The 16915-nt window shown below is 39.3% G+C and overlaps 1 protein-coding gene across 1 annotated transcript in view; it reads left to right on the plus strand.

Annotated features, from left to right (window-relative positions):
* Positions 1–16915, plus strand: part of SNX4 (sorting nexin 4) — a 32502-nt gene that overhangs the window by 4778 nt on the left and 10809 nt on the right. Inside the window, exons 3-8 of the mRNA XM_057376746.1 lie at positions 4840–4978; positions 5056–5205; positions 6287–6334; positions 10267–10322; positions 14774–14846; positions 16369–16430. Coding sequence (XP_057232729.1) covers positions 4840–4978; positions 5056–5205; positions 6287–6334; positions 10267–10322; positions 14774–14846; positions 16369–16430 — 528 coding nt within the window. The remainder of the gene's footprint in view (positions 1–4839; positions 4979–5055; positions 5206–6286; positions 6335–10266; positions 10323–14773; positions 14847–16368; positions 16431–16915) is intronic.

The following is a 16915-nucleotide window of genomic DNA, read 5'->3' on the forward strand; positions in this document are numbered from 1 at the left end:
ATACAGTAAAGTGGGCAACAGTGTAAAAAAACCAAAGAATCACCTGGCTGTGAAAAATATTYTGGCAAGAGAAGTGCCTCCTTCAGCTTGCCTGGTAGAAAAGAAATTATGAGACATTAGCTATCTGAGAGGCCTGAATACAGAGACTAGTTCTAAATAGCTGCTGGAAAAAGTTGCCCATCCCTCTTAAATGGTGTTCCTGTGCACATGGGGTGAACCTTGCCCAGTATAGAGAGTGGAAATGTCACTTCTCATGCACTGGAAGGTCAAAGGCTGGAAGCAAAGTTACTGCTTCTGCCATTCAAGAGGTGATTGCTTTTACAAGGAAATAAACCCGTGTATTTCCTTCTTGTCCGATTTAGTACTTTGCAGCCATTCATCTTTTTATTGCATTCAGAATTGTTTAATGGCTCATTTAAGATAATTAGTTTTAAATGGGAAGTGAGAAGAGGTTAATTAGATGGACTAAAGTTTTCACACTGACACTTTGAATTAAGGCAAATAAATGAGACATGGAGTAATGTAATCTTCAAATTGGTTATGATAACATCAGTTATGAACGTACAAGCTGAAGGTTTCAATTTTGYCTTTTTAATTTTTTCAGGCAGGTTGGTTCATTCGATGAATAACGTGTATTGTTAAAAGTGTACTTAAAGGGGAACCATATGGTTTTCCTGCCTGAAGACTGTACAAGCATTATATTGTGTTTTTAGAACCAAAACAAATTGAGAAGTTTGATTGAATGTCAACAAGTGATTATAATCTTAATTGAAACTGGTCTGCAATACTTGCATTTAATGGGGGAGTTCATAACRTGGTCTAAAAAATTAGATGGTAGTGAAGGTATTAAGTGTAATGAGTACCTTTGTGGATTTCTACTTCCTTTCTGAAATTGTGTTCCTGGGGAGAAATGCTGTTGTAATTGGTGATATTTTATGACCTCATATGTAACCAGGTGGAGACATTTTTGGTCTGATTTAAAAAAAAAAAAAAAGATTTCTCTCATCTTGGTTGCCTGTCCCAAATCCATCTGTGCATTTCAAACTCTTATTACCTCCTTTAAAAGGCTGTGGTGCTGACTGAGGGCTGTCCAGTGCTTTCCCACCACAGCTTTGCAAAGAGCTTTGCTGCTCCCCTCCTTTACCCTACTCTTCAGCATAGTGTGCTCTAGAGAATACAATCTGGGGCTTTACTGTAAGCTGGGTGTAAGGGGGAATCTGAAACTAATATTAATAATTTGAAAATGTATCTTAAAGGTATTCAAATCAATTAATTAAAGAAGCATGGCTTCTTTATTAGGTGCTACATAGGTGCCCTCCTGATGAAGGTAAAAGCAACTGTAAAAAGCAGTATTTGTACTTCTGAGACAGTGAGAATAAATGCATGTTAGAATAAAGGAAACAAGTATGATCTGAGATGAGAATAATGTCAGGCTGCTTAACACAGACTRCAGCAGGGAGTTGTATCAGATGCTGTCTACTTAAGAAAGAATAAACTACACAAGGCAGGTTTGACCTTCAAGATCCTCTGGTAGTAATTTAATCTTTTTCCTCAGGGTACATTGTGAGGTTTTGTGTCCCTCACAAGGGTTATAAAGCTTGATTAACTTAGACTGAGGGAAGCCTAGCTGTTGTCCATAGATCTGCTTTGTCAGAATAAATTGACAGTAGGCTTTAGATCTAGTAAACTTCCTTAGTGTCTTCAGTGTGGGCAGGGAAGATGCAGTGAATGGTATGAACTGGTCTGGCAGTCTGCTTCCTTCCTCCTGGAGTTCTTGAGGYCCTTTGTGGGCATAATACTTCAAGTAACAAGGTAGTGGTTAGTGCTGATGTAGAACTAGGCTTCTCTATAAAGCTGTGGTCCTTTCTTGCTGAAGTGCTATGCTTCCGAATGACCTTTTAAAATTTTTGATTAATCCATAGTTTTCTGCTTATTGTGTGTGCTACAATGTAGATGTTACTACTATTTTTTTCTTTAATAACTGATGGGTTCTTATTAAGTCTAATAAATACAAAGCTGATAAGCAGACATGTTRAGGAAGTTTTTTTGTGCTGTTGAGGCTCATGGTCTTTGCTGCTCCCACTTTCTAATTAACTCTGCAAAACAGTTGCAGAGCATTATTAGCGTAGTTTARAGTGGACCATTCTCCCATGAGTGTTCGATCTGTATCTGCAACACAGAGGGAGCCCCTGGGTTGTGGCTGGGTTCTCAGGGCAGTCGTGACCTGTGTTTTTCTTGTCTCCCTGTTTACATTTGCTTGTGCAGCGTGTTCTCAGGCAGGGTCTGCATAATACAATCATGTATTGATGGTGGCAGTCTTGCTTAAGGGTTGATGATAWCCCACATAGAAGTAGTGCTCTTGAAACCCATGGTGTAAGTCAGTGCAGCTGGTTGGTAGGCTGCTGAAGCTGAAGATAAAAAGGATCTGTAATTCTGAAGCACTTTCATGTGAGTGTCTTGAATGGCCAGATTGTTTACCAAACCCTGCTGGGAGTTTCTCMTCTAGGAATGTAATGTTTGTGCCTTCAGCTTTTGAGTAAACAATTAATCTTTTGTGGCACAGTAGCTCAAGTCTCTATCTATTCAAATTTACCTCTTACTCATCAATAGTTCAGTCACTAGATACCTGCTTTGAGCTGAAGTGTTCTTGAAATATTGAAATAGTGCAGCAGTTAGTGTGGGGRGGCGTGCTGCACAGCCTGTCAGTCCAGGCTAGGCTGAGCTTACCCTCTTCAGAACTCTGTATTGCAGGTGCATCATTGAATTAAAATACTCTCACAGGGAAGAATCCAGTGGGATGTTGGCAATGTGAATAGATACTGTTAGCAGTGTGCTCACCTTTTTCTCTTGAGTCACTCTCAAATAGTTTTAATCTGCAGCAGTTTGTGTTGAATGATTTGAAATCATCCTTTCTTATTCTTTGTTGWGAAGTTTCTTTTTCCCTACAAATTCAGCCACCTGGAATAAATGTCTTTTCTCCAAGGCATGGGTAGATACATGAAAATTGTTCGACCTTATTAAGTTAAAAAAGTCACTTTTGCATTCTTCTGTATGACATTATTTCCACCTTAAGATGTAACTAAACCAAAGTATAACGCAAACTGTTACTTTCTAGTGAGAGTTCACAAACAGAGGCATCTTGTGTTTTGTTTAAATGTATCAAATAATTGTGGCTGTAGGATTTGGAGTAGGGTTGTTTGTTTTTTAGTAAGATCATTAGAAATCTGACCTTGTAGCTTAAGAATAGCTTAACAAATTATCAGTAATTCGTGTGCTGCTTAAATGTTTTAAAACTTCAGAAAGTGCTTATGAATTCAAAAACTGTAAAGCCTGACTTTTGCTGGGARAAATAATGTAGCACTCTATTCTAYTAAGTGCCATATGTGTAACTACTCRCAGTTSATAACTTACKGTGCCCAGTTCTGAGTTTTCCAGCAGCAGAAGGATGTGATCTTAGTGAAGCAAGTCCAGTGAAGGGCTGTGAGGATAATCATCGGTTTGGATTGTCCGACCTGAAGGGAGAGGCAGAGAGAGATGGGATTGTTCAGCCTGCACAAAAGACAGCTCATTTTAGCAGTTGTGAATCAATACCTGGTGGGGTGGTAAATAAAATGGAGTCAAGACTCCTTCTGTAATGCAGAGAGAGGGCAAAAGGCAGTGGCCATAAATTCAAACATGGGAAATTCCATTTAAAAGTAAGAAAACCTCTTGATTGTGAGGTTAGTCAAACATGGGAATGGGTTGCTCAGTGTAATGGTAGAGTCTCTGTCCTTGGAACCTACTGGATGGGCTTAGAGCATCCTGCTTTGAGCAAGGGAGTTGGATCACAGACATGCAGAGGTCCCTTCCAAACTCARCAGTCAGTACTGTTCCATGTAGGTTTATGCCAGTGCTTTGTATGCTAATTAGTCACTTAAATAAAGAACTAAAGCAGATATAGACATCACTGTTTTCTGTTAAGTGCCTTGTGTGAATTCTCTCTCTGTGTTTATTCTGGCATATGCTAATTGCCAAGAAGTGTTACTATCCAATGCTTATTTTATGATATTGCAAGGTATTTCWGTTGCTTTAAATGTCTTGTATGAAAAATTATTTTTCTCGTCAAGTTTTTGTATTACTTTCCAATCCTACCATATTCAATGATTTCTCCTTTTATAGTAACATAGAATCCTTTATTACCTTGMTAGGTCATGTTGGTTTTGAGTCTTCAACGAATTTTTCAGACGCATCAGTTTTGTACCTGCTTGCTTTAGCTAGTTTGTTACATTTTTAGCCCTTAAATATAAAAATGTCACTTTGAACAAAAAAAGAAAATTTGAGGTACTTTGAAATTTGCTTTTTCTAAGAATATCCTTTAAAATAACTTAATATTTTTTAAAGTTATATTTGTAACTGTATCAGCTGCTGTTGCAAGACAATTTTTATGCTCTAAAGTAAAGACTTTTCCACTGAAAAGGACTTTTCCACTTCTTACAGGACTGTATCCTTCAGGTACTYGAAATTTTACTGACTTTGAACCTAACACTGTTCCAAGAGAAATAGAGCTATTTCTGCAGTGATATGGACTAAGTCAAATGTGTAATTCTTTACCTGATTGTGACCTGTTTGTTTTTGATGTGTGACTTTTCCTGTGTTCCTAAAAAATCTGAGTGCTATCAGGCAGAAATTACAAATATTTTWAAATTAAGTATGTAGACATTAAATGAATTAAGATTGCTCTAGGTTATGGGCAAGTTGTAATGATCGTGCTATTCTTGGGGCCTTTGCTATAATTGCACTGATGGTTTGAGGAGTAGGTGATAGCTCACTAGTGCTCAAAACTGCTGTTTTATCTTTCAGAGCTGTTGAGTCCCAGAGTGARGGACAGTGTGCCCCTGTGGATTCCCTGTGGCGACGTTACAGTGAATTTGAGTTATTGAGGAATTATTTGTCAGTTACCTACCCACATATTGTTGTTCCACCTTTGCCAGAAAAAAGGGTAAGGAAACTGAGCTGCAGGTTGCTTTGTCCTGTTGGATTTTTTTATTTACTGTTGACACTCTTCTGTTTAACTAGGCTGACTTTGTCTGGCATAAGCTATCAGCAGATAACATGGATCCAGATTTTGTGGAAAGAAGAAGAATTGGTTTGGAAAACTTCTTGTTACGTGTGGCTTCACATCCTGTTCTTTGCCAAGACAAAATCTTTTATGCATTTTTAACRCAGGTATAGTAAAGTGGTTTCTAAATACATTATTTAATGATTATTTATTTAAGATAATGTCCTTTTGATTTTCTTCCTTTCTATTGAACCAAAGCTTTTTCTATGCCAGGAGGAAGGATAGACAATGTGAATAAACTGGAGGTGGAAAAGGCTTGTGAAGCTAAAAGCTTCTTAAAAGCTCACTTCAGTTGTATAGTTGCCTTTCAGATGTACCTTATGACTTCTTCCCAGTTGAGTTTTAATGTTCCTAAGAGAGAAACTTCCACCACTTTGGAACAACCTATTGGGATCCTAATGCATGTTAGTTGGGAAAGCTTCCATTGGACTAAAGCTGAACTAGTTAGCGTGCTATACTGCTGACTGCAGAAACAGCACTGGCTTCCAATTCACTCTTTGRATATCCATGGTTTCTTTATCCTTGTGGTTTGGATCATGATACATTCACGTTTCTCAYCATCCAAACCCAGTACAATACATTGTCACAAAAATAGTGGTCCATTTGTCAGCTTAAGCATTGCATTCTGCAGCTTTCAACTGCAGCAGATGTTGGATGGTTGTTTTTCCTGTGCTTTGATGAGTTTCCCAAATACTGGACTAAGCAGTTACGTTTGCCACAGCACAGTGCAGTATGTAGGTAAACCAATGTATGGGACCTGAGAACAGTAGAAAACCAGCCAGTACACCTGAGGCAGGTGAGGCATGTGCACTGCACACTGCTGTCACCTGTATGTTTTCTGCTCTCTGCCTCGAGCTGCAAAGGTCCTTGGAGATGCTGGTAATCACATAGGTAAAAGATGATAGCTACTCTTCCTTAGACAAAGCAGTGTGCCTCTTGCCCCCAGCTGATAGACKGAGGTCATGGAATAGTGAAGAGAAGAGGGTTTTTATGGAGAGATTAGTACCTAAATACAACATAGTGATTGGTTATTCTTAACCCTGATTCTTGAAAAGCCATGGGGAGGGTAACTGAGTCAGAAGCCAGGCATACTGAGAATCYCCTTTGATATGAGTTCTTATAGGGACTTGGAAAAACTGTGGCACTCTTGAATCACACTAACTGAACATTCCTCTTCTGTATTTTTAGGAAGGTGGATGGAAAGAAATGGTGAATGAGACTGGATTTCAGTTGAAGGTAATTACTGTAATTGTTTGTCTTATGACTTCTGTGACCCAGCCATATTCCAGCAAACATGTTTTAAGCTATTTATGAAAGGCTGTTGGCTGTAAGAATAAGTTAAAGGCATAACTTCATGGATACTTTTTTATTACAAAAAACAGTGATGTTCTTGACATGTAGGTAGGATTGCGGTTAAGTTCTCTATCAGGTTTGTTGTGTGCCTACATAATACTGCTGGTAATGTAGAAGTATGATCCTTAAAAGATTTAAAAGGAATGAACTTGAGCCCATAGCAATGGGTTTTTGTGTTTTCAGTTTAGTTCAGCATTTTTAAAGGTGGGTGTCAGATTTAGTGTGGCAAGAGGTGCAAGGTGTCAAAAAAAAGTGAGCAAAAAGGTCTGAATTGTAGGACTTCTTTGCAAGGAGCAGCTGGTGAAAGGGGCTAAGACAGACGGATTTGGTGCCCCTTAACTGTTTRACAGAATGTGTCTTGAAGTAATACTATCCCCGTTGACATCAGCGAGTTCATGGCTGGGTAAACTGGTGGAAGACTTGTAGGAATAAATGATCAAAGGTCGTGTGTCTGTACAGGTCAAGAATCTGAGAAGCTGATAGATTGCTGGGCTGTGTCTGGAAGAATTGCTATATGGGGACAAATACTGAGCTTTTTGTTTCATTGTAATGTGATCTGTTCTCATGAAGTCACAACTGAAAAATAGGTGGATTATGAAGAATTATTCTAAATAGTGAGAGCTAAAGAAAATCCCTGGTGCTCTTATCCTCARTGTCCAAGGGACTTTGACACTGACATTTACTGTTGATAACTTGACAATAATTCTCTTCCATCACAGTAGGGTTTGCATGCAACTAGTATTTGTCATGCAAACAGTATAAAGCTCTGAAGCTGCATACACTCAGGAATGCTGGCAGGGTCTGTTCAGGAGAGCACACAGTGGTGTGTTTATGGGAGAAAACTCAGAACATTGAGAATATTTGTCTCCCTGAAACCACACTGTGGRCTAAACAAGAGATGAGCAAATCTTGTTTTCCTTCTAGATTTGATTGKGTATGTTTTCCCTTTTACAGTTCCAGTTTCCTTAGGAAAGAAAAATAWCTTTTTCAAAAGCCTGGTAAAGAGAATCTTTCCTTTATTCTACATCTGAAGTATAAACCCTCACTGCACTGGAAGGAAAACTTCTATTCGTGCATGTTTTAGACTGGAATCAGACCATTTGTTCATGTTGCTGCTGCCTCTGCTGCATTTAAGGAGGACGTATCTTTTGTCTGAGAGGGTTTGAACCCTCTAACTAAACTTTCAATTGGGTATCAATGCAGCGTAGCATGTTATAGCTGAACGTTGATGTTGGAAATTTTGTTTATTCTGCCAGTTGTATCGTTTAATCATGCCTTTCCTCCCCCCTGCCCCCAGCACTTAATTTTATATTTAAGGGATTTGTCACTTGGGATTTTAACCCTTCCTGTAGGAAAGAGAAAATTCCCCTCTCTCTTTAGTTTACACAAATGATTACAGGATCATAGTAGGCATTAACTGTCTGGAAACTCCTCAACTGTACCTCATGTGATGGGTGGTTCATCTCTAAAATGCTTATGTATATTACTCTTAAATCAATTTTAAGACTGGACAGATGTTTTTCTAGAGGCTTAATTCTGGTGCAAATGCTCAAAAGTGGTGTGGGAGAGTTACTGTGCTGCAATAGGCAAGAAGGAAATAGCCCTACTGAGATGGTTGAGYGTTGGCAGGATCATGCATCCTGCCRACAGTGCTTGTATGAACTTACTGAACTCTTCCTTCAGAGCACTACATGTGCCTGTGGCAAAAGACAAAACCTTGCCCTGTAACTGCAGAGTAGGAAGTGATTCTTTCCAAGCGTAAAGCTGTTGGATGTGCATGCTGTCCCAACAGACTCAARTGGCTTTGGTGCCTGCTGTTTGAACACAATATAGTGTTTTGTGAAATAGTTGCTTAGAGAGAAGGATTCTGATAATGCCAGTGTATCTAGKTGCTGTTTGTACTGTGAGAGAATGTTTGAGAAATACCTGCAGGTGTGTGTGAGCAATCCAAAATGTAACTGGCTTGTGTATTGATTTGTTGGGATAGAGCAGTGAAGATCCAAGACCATACAAGCCTCAGAAGTGCTCTGAATAAGGCTAGGGCTTGGAGTTCYTGCAGTGTTTTGTGTTCCTTGTGCTACCTGGGACATGCTTTCCCATGCTGCCTTGTCTTCCCTTTGCAAGATTTTTTAAAGAAGTGTCACACACAGTGGTGACAATGAGCCTGCTTTCTCCCAGTGTTAGTCTGAAGGATTTGTTCCCTTACCTTTAGGTTTGTGGATTATGTTTTGTTTTGGTGGTTTGGTTATTGGAAGAACAGCTAAAGTTAACCTGACTCTGCCTAGTCCACCACTAAACCATGTCCCTGAGTGACACATCAACATATSTTTTAAACACATCTACCTTTCTTCGGGCAGCCTGATCCTATGTTTGACAATACTTTTGGTAAAGACAGTTTTTCTAGCAGCCAATCTGAATCTCCCCTGAGGCAACTTGAGGCCAGTTCCTCTTGTCYTATTGTTGTTATGTGGGAGAAGAGACCAACCTCCACCTCATTACAACCTCCTTTCAGGTAATTGTGGAGAGCARTAAGGTATTCCCTGAGCCTCCTTTGCTCCAGGCTATATATGGGGTATCTTCTGCTCAGCCCAAATGCAGTGGGAGGTGAAACACTCTCAGACTGTGCCTGTCTTATCTGTGGAGGCTATTGCAAGGGCCCTAAAGGAAGGACTGTTCTTGTTTTGGGAAAACACTGTGTTCCCTTCACTGACAAATTCAAAATAGCTCTTCAAGCTCTGAGTTTTCTGTAACAGTGCACAAAATATTCTTGTGTCACATACCAGCACTAATAAGTGCTGCCGAAGTAACTTGACTGCTTGCAGCTGTTGGCTGAAGGAGTACACTGAAGAAAGTCAGTACACCTTGCAAGGTGTGCTGATTTATTTTCCTTTTACTGAAGAGAAGGATGTTTTGATGAAAAGTGAACTCCAGTCATTTAGTGACAATTGGAGTTTTCTTTAGTATAGATGAGCCCTGTGTGAGCTGTGTGTGAAATGCATTCTAGAGATGGAGAGCTGTAGTGATGTGGACCTCCGTGGATGAGGCTGGTATCTCTTATCTCATTAGAAGTAAATGCCCATTGTACAGTTTAATATTCAAYAAACTGGAAAAAAAAGGTCCATCTTTCTTTCCTTAGAAACGTCCAATACTCCTGTTGTAGTAATTGGTAAACCAACATTTCAAAAACTAAAGCAGTCAATTACCTTTTTAATTAGGTATTGAACTTTATTCTGTAGAGATTTATATATGGTTTACTATAGAGAAGAACATTGCATTAAAAATGGCTCTATTCTGATATACAAATTACATATTTTCTGTAAAGCAAGTCATAAAATARGAGAACACCATATATAAGATTTTGATTTCACTGGGGAACTGTTCCTGGTAATAAAGAGCATACAGAGGTCACTCTACCACTGGTTTTATTTGGTTTGAAAAATATAAAATAACTTGTCCATATGGTCTTATGTTACCTAATTGCTTCATCTAAAAAGAATGTGGGGTTGTGTATCTTAACTCCATGATTTGTGCAGCATTTTAAGAAGGAACTATTTTTGTGGGACTTGGATTATACCAGCTTTATTTTGGTGGTTACTGTTTACATCATATTCACAAAAATAGTTTCGTTTTTTGACTTTTTAATAAAAATATCTGACATTCAGAGCAGCTGGTGTCAACTTGTTCAATGTTTGAAGATTTAAATACGCCAGGAAGGCAGGACTTTTTTCTAATGGTGCTGCCAGAAGGCTGAGATTTTTTGTCACTGAAATTTAATTGCATTAAATTAACAAAGTTTTTTTTTTCCCCTTTTTCAGGCAGATTCCAGATTAAAAGCTCTTAATGCAACATTCAGAGTGAAAAACCCAGACAAGTAAGATTCCACATCCTTCTTCCTTCCCTTTCCCTTTTTCAGTTACAACTATGACTTCAGGTGGCAGAATATTCTATCTCTCTAGTATAAATTCAGAAAAGAAAAATTATCTTTTTGCACTTCAAATCTTAACAGAAGCCCAGTAAAGAGGTAGTGTGAAAAGATTTGATAAACACTGCTTCTAGAAGCAGAAAGCATTCATAAAAATTCCATCGCTTTATGTGAAATGAGTATTTCATTTTAGCTAGACTAAAATGAAGGGACAAAAAACCCTAAAACCAGACTCAGAAAAAGGATCTCTTAGTATTTGTTTTCAAGAAATCTTTCCAAGCATGAACAGAATACTGACTGATAGTAGGTCTTTCCAAAAGTCTGCTAGTGTACAGTTCTGGATGCACACACCCTGGTGTTGCAGTTCATAATTCTCTCCAAGCTGCCAATTTTCACAGATGCTTTTGGAAGTCCAGAGGTCAGTTCAGCTCTGTTGCAGTTTACAGAGCTCTGGGASAGGCACTAGAGCAATCTGCTGGATGGAAAAACTGCTCAGAATTGTCAGTGTATGTAGTAGGAGGTTCATCACACCCTTGGTGATGAGGAAGGGTAARATGGGAGTTTCTACTCAGTAGTTAACAGCATCAACATGCAGTGATGRGGCCAAGAGGTGTTGCTGTTTGCCATCTATAGGCCGTGCAAAGTGCCCTTCTGGGTGCACCTGCTGTCCAGCAGTGGCAATTAGGGARAGCCCTGTGCCTGACTGCTTTCTGTTACCTGTTTCCCTTGTACTTCCATAGAACCTGTGGGGTATTGTATTTAGGGTGTTAGAGGGTGTGTAACTTTTCTCTTCCTCTCCGTAGACCTACCTATGAATTGGTCCAGTCCCTCCTTTTTTTTTTTTTATTTTGCTTGTTTTTACAGCCTTCTGTGGCAAAAAGGAGGCTTTTAGCTAGGGTTTAATATAAAGGATAACATTCATGAACGAGATCGGAAGACAGCAGTTCTCTGAATCTGCAGGTGAAAATGGCCCCTTATTTGAATGCTTCATCCTCAGTCATCTTCCTCTGTGGCAGTAGGAATTTCCTTTTCCAGCTCTCACAGCAGGGAAAGTGCCAGAAGTGTGACTGTAGGCACAGGTGGGCAAGGCTGTTTAAGAGTATCCTTGTTATCTTTTGAGATAACAATGTTTCAGAAAGCAAAGCTTTTGTGAGAAGTGTCTTGTTAAAAAGCAAGAGAAAGTTAAGGAAATACAAGGAAAACATCAGAAAATGGCTTGTAACAAAAGCTGTCCTTGAGTGTGTGTGTCTTGGTAGGGCCTTCACAGCTCTTGAGAGATGGCACATTTTCTGTTGTATTCTGCCAGCCACATGACTTCCAAATTGAWCTTGGGGATGCAAGTTGTTTAATAAATACCTGATGAGCAGAAGTTGTTTGTTTGCCTTTTGCTGTAGCGTGTGTGACTCTAAGAGGAGGGACAGTGCCTTACTCTGCCCAGCACAYTCGCTCTTGAGCTGCCTGGAATGTGATGCCTGGCCTCTCTGCTTTATCTTTGGTGCTTTTGTGTGGCTGGATGGTGAAGTGGTTCAGCAGGCTTACCTTGCTGACACAAAAGGTGTGACTGCTGTGTGGAGTGTAGGCTCTCAGGTTCCTGGGCCAGGAGAGGTTCAGGTGAGGAATTTCTGCAGCTCCCAGTTGGGATTGCCTTGTGGTTCTCTGGAGCTGCACCCTTCAGCCTGGAAACATGAGGAGCTTTGTGCAGCTCCAGCAAGGCTGCTTTTCGAGGTCAAATGTGGACTGGAAACTAAACTGCTCCTGTGRGAAGCAATTTATAGTTTCCATGGTGGAATTAAATGGTGATAAAAATATGGTATTCTGGTGCTCAGAGGTGAATTTGTATCTGCTGCAGATCTCCCTGATTGGGCCTCATGGCACCCATCCTTTYTCTTTCTGGGCTTTATCAAAACAATAGCTTTTCAGTTTTGGTGACAGATTTCTTTAGAAAACTCTAGATCCTTTCCTGAGGCAACTTCTTTTTTTTTTTTGTCTGGTTATTCAGGCAAGTGGCTTGTTTTTTAATGGATGGTTCTGTTCTTGTAGTAGCTCCCTTCTCAACACATGAGAATGCAATTGCCCTCCCTGATGCAGGAAGGACTACTGCTGTGTAAAATGCACAAAGTAAATAACTGACATTGAAATACTGTCTACTGTTAAGGAAATCTTCTTCTTTGCCAGTATCATAAAAGATATTTTTAAGAGATCTGCTGGTGTTCCTACACCATTGTGACCCAGTCAGTTCTTCATTTGTGCCTCACTTCTATTTAATAGCTCAGTTAAGTATCTACACTGTTGGTAATGTTGCAGAACCAGTAAAACCAAGTGAAAAGTGCWAGTTAGAAAAGCCTCAGATACTGARTGCCAAAACTATGCCTTGTTTCACACTTCTGCTGTTAGGATACATTGAAAAGTAAACATCCCTTTGTGTGSCTCACTGAGCTSTGTTTGGAAATTACTTTATAATTATGTAACTTTTTTCACATGAGCAATGACTAGGACTTAAGCAAATACTTGAGAAATAAACTTTTGATCTGCAACACCACCAGTCTCTTTAAACCAGTTTTTCCTGAAAATTGTATTTTAAAATTCTCARCCTTCACAGAAGACAGGGGAAAAAATTGCAGCAAGTTGGTTTATGCTTTTGAGACAAAAAAAAAAAATTTAAAAATATTTTTTTTTAATTGAGGAGGAATTGGTATGGGAGATGTATTGTTGCTGGAAGCCAGGATACTGAAAGTCCTCGGTTCCTGACTCTTGCCTTCAGGGAGCACAGCATTCCTGAAAGATTTCTTGTGGCAAAACAGGATAAATAAAACTTTCCATTATAAATTTCTGGAGTGGAAAGGGGAGTCTTCCTGAGCTGGAGGCCTGCTTTTTAATCTTTTGTTTTTAGTTCAATTATTTCAAGTATCTTCACTGTATGTGTCTGCAGCTGTCTGACATGCAGCCCTGGTGCATATTTTATAAAGTGTAAACTGAAAAGATTGCTCTCTAAATCCCACTGTGCAGATCAGTGACTACATTTATTTTTCCCGTACAGTTTCTCTGCTAACTTTTAAATCTTTTTATRTACTTTAACCCTGTGTATGTCATAATACTGTAAAAAATACTTCTTGGAAATAAAAAATATTAGAAGTCATAATAAAGCTTCTACTTCCTGAATGTAAGGATGAGATTATTTTAGGGGAAGACTTCCTGGCAGGGGAAGAAGAGATGTTAAATGAAAGACCCTGGAATTTCATACTTGGTCACCCAAAACTAGTGACCTGAGTCATTTTAGTAAGACCTCTTGGGTACAAGCTATTCTGAAATACAAAGCCTKACTGTGTGCTTGTGGTGGGAGGAGGCATGAATTTTTTTTTCATTCTTGAACATCAACCTGGAACACTAATCTTACTCTCCCATTCCTTAATTCTAGTTGCATTGTTCTGTGTTTGTTTTCAGATCATTGTTTAGTAATTTAGGTAAAGCTGTTTCTGTCTTCCCATCTGGATGAAATAAATACGTTCTTGTGTACCAAAGTAGGTCATGAGCTATAATTGTGTGTMGTAGGGAGGGTTTATGTGTACACAAGAGGCTGTTGTTGTGGTTTAATTGGTTACCTGTCACTAGTTGTAGCAAACGATTCGCCCTTGCTATTAGCAAGAGCTAAAGGTATCAGCTGAAATTGCCTCTGAAGCCTAACTGGGCTGGCTGATAAAATGCCTYTTCTCCAGAAGTGACAAGCCAGCCRYGTGTGCATGTCACTTGTSATGGCTTCCCTGTCTGGTRCCTTGTTGGGATGTGGTGATTTGATGGCTTTCAGCCACACGTGGCTCCTGTGCAGGTCCAAGTSTCAATAGGATTTCATATGTAATGTTACAGTTACTGTACGGATTAGCCTTAGAGGAATTGTAATTGTGAATGCTTCCTTGAACCCCTGGAAAGCTGTGCACAAAACTGGGTAGAGGCAGCTTGAAAGTAAAGTCTCTTTGTCAGGTCAGAAATGTAAACATAMTTTTATTAAGAAATAGGCTTCAGCAGATTTTGGCTTTGTATTTATTTGAAGCTTTCCTATTCACTATCCCTTGCTTTTATAAATCCCATTAAAAAGCCCAAACAACAAACTAGTGATGTAATAAYTTCAGCTAACTGCTTTTCTTTCATAAAATTTTATCTCTTAATTCAATCTGAGCCTTCAACAGTTGCATATAAAAGAATAGCAGTTGTGCAAATGTTGGGATGTTTGTTCGCTTTTGGGAAATTAAACTCGGCAGTCACTTCTTTAGGAGTCTTCAGCTAATTCCACTCCAACACAATCCAGGCTCCATCTCGCTGGCCGCAGGGTTGTGGCTCTATTGTGCATGCTGTGAAAGCTTGCTTTCATGATGGCTAATGATGTACTATCTGTTTCCTGCTCCCAGGAGATTTACTGAGCTAAAACACTACAGCGATGAACTGCAGTCTGTCATATCACACCTTCTGCGAGTCAGAGCTGTAAGTATTTCCCATGTGTGTCGTGACAAATAGTATGATTTATTTATAAGGCRGTATTTCTTGTTTAGTCAAGAGAAGTGGTATATGTGTTCTAGAATAAGGGCAGTCTTGCCTGAGGGAGTCTGTCTCCAGAGCGTGGAGCAGGAGACAGCAAGAGGTGAGGGCACTGACTTTGTACAGATCTGGGAGCGGGGAGCAGTTCCAGATATGGTGGCTGAATTTGGCAGTGCATGTTGCTAATCTGCTCTGTCCTGTGATGGTCACGTATCGCAGGGAGGTGTTATAAAGAGGATCAAGGTATCTGCCTCTCTCCACTCAGCAGATGAGTTGCTTTTGCTRGATGTTTGGTTTGGGAAGGGYSTCAAAATACAGTTTTCTGGTCAGAMGTATAATACATTATTTTCCTGAGYTTGGAGTATGAGTCCTTTATGCTTCCCAGTGTGTTTTCTTTTTTTGGTCTGCAGTCTTTCTAATGATGAGAACAATTATGTCATGCATTAAGATACTCTATAGGTTGATAGTGAAAGKTTGTTATTTTTTTAAAGACACCAAAAAAGGAAATAGGAAATTACAATTCCAATAATGAGAGCATGATACTTCTTTTTATTAYGTTCAACAGGGATTTAATTTTTGATGGACCTGTGCAGCAGAGAGGGCAGTAATTGATTGCCTTGTTAAGCTCATGTTCTTGAGAGAATTAATMACTCTCAGGAGTGGTGTTCTACAGACTGTCCTGTTTTCTCAGGGTTGTGTGTGTGTGTGTGTGAGATCTGTTGGGCAATTTGTTTATATTTCCTTTTTACTACTGCCGTGACAGACATAATAATAACAATGGTAGCTCTTGCAGAACTTCACTCTCATTCATTGGCACATCACGATTCTAAGGGCATTATCTGGATTACAACCCACACTTCAGAGTGTACATGTGTCTTTTCTTCTGAGGTTTTGCCAGCATCGTAGTGCTGGCTGCAGCAGGTACTGGCACTCCAAACAGCTGAAATGACCTCGAGCCCAAGCATGAGTTCTGCAATGGATAGCTCATTTCCTTTCACTCAGTTCACTGAACTAGGTGGAAAAATCAAGTCATTTGTTAGAATTTTGCTGAAGGTTTCCCTGCAGTCTTGATGTCAAGATGGACTTCTGGCTTGCCATCTATAAATGAAATAAACAAGTGTGTGCATGAATTTGGCCTTATTTGGATAAAGAACACCTTAAATTTGGTTATCAAAACCTGAAGAGAACTTGATTATGGTCTCCACRTGTCCTATCAATGAGTACTTCCATAGGTAGAGCTCAAATGCTACTTTTCAACAAAGCCTTGATTGTGACTTCAGTCTTCCAGGACTTATTCCTGTTGACTTTTTTTTTTTTTTCTTTCAGTAATGGCTTAGATCAGATTTAAGCCTAATCTTGTTTACCTGTGTAAGAACATTGGGGCTTTAGCGTGGAGTATGTATGTGGGTTTTCACAAAGCAATTGCACTTAATGTTGATGACCAAAACCTGTCTCTAAAATGTTTTAGAGGGTAGCAGACCGGCTTTATGGTGTCTATAAGGTCCATGGCAATTATGGAAGAGTATTCAGGTAAGAGTTCATCCAGTTTTTAATACATACTAGACAGTTATGGGGAGAGAGAAGGGAATTTCTTGGGGATGTTATGCTTTTGAAAAGTGTATCTGAAACATTAATTGTCTATCTTGAGAACTCTGTATTSAGTTCTAATGAGATTTCTGTGCTGCATGCAGAGATCTCCGGATCTGCTGAGCTCAGTCTCTAGTGGAAGACTTCAGCTTTTTGCTTTGTATGCCAGACTTTTGGGCCTTCTGCTGCTGCGTTGGCGTTTTGTTTCTTCAGAAAGTTACTCACTATTCTTCATGCCGTTGTCTCTGAAAAGCTTCTAGGTCATTTAAATGTATAAAAATCAACAATTATATCTAATTTAAGTAGCTTTTAGAACTGAATTTGCCAATCTTTTTTTTTATTTATATGAGGGAACTGCATGCTCAAGTTTTCCATTTCACTGGAGAATTAAAGAATCTAAACTTCTGGTTAAGGGAAACCTCCTGCTT

The sequence above is a fragment of the Malurus melanocephalus genome, unplaced genomic scaffold (assembly GCF_030028575.1).
Source record: "Malurus melanocephalus ecotype Western Australia unplaced genomic scaffold, MMel_1.1 scaffold_289, whole genome shotgun sequence".
NCBI classification, from domain to species: domain Eukaryota; kingdom Metazoa; phylum Chordata; class Aves; order Passeriformes; family Maluridae; genus Malurus; species Malurus melanocephalus.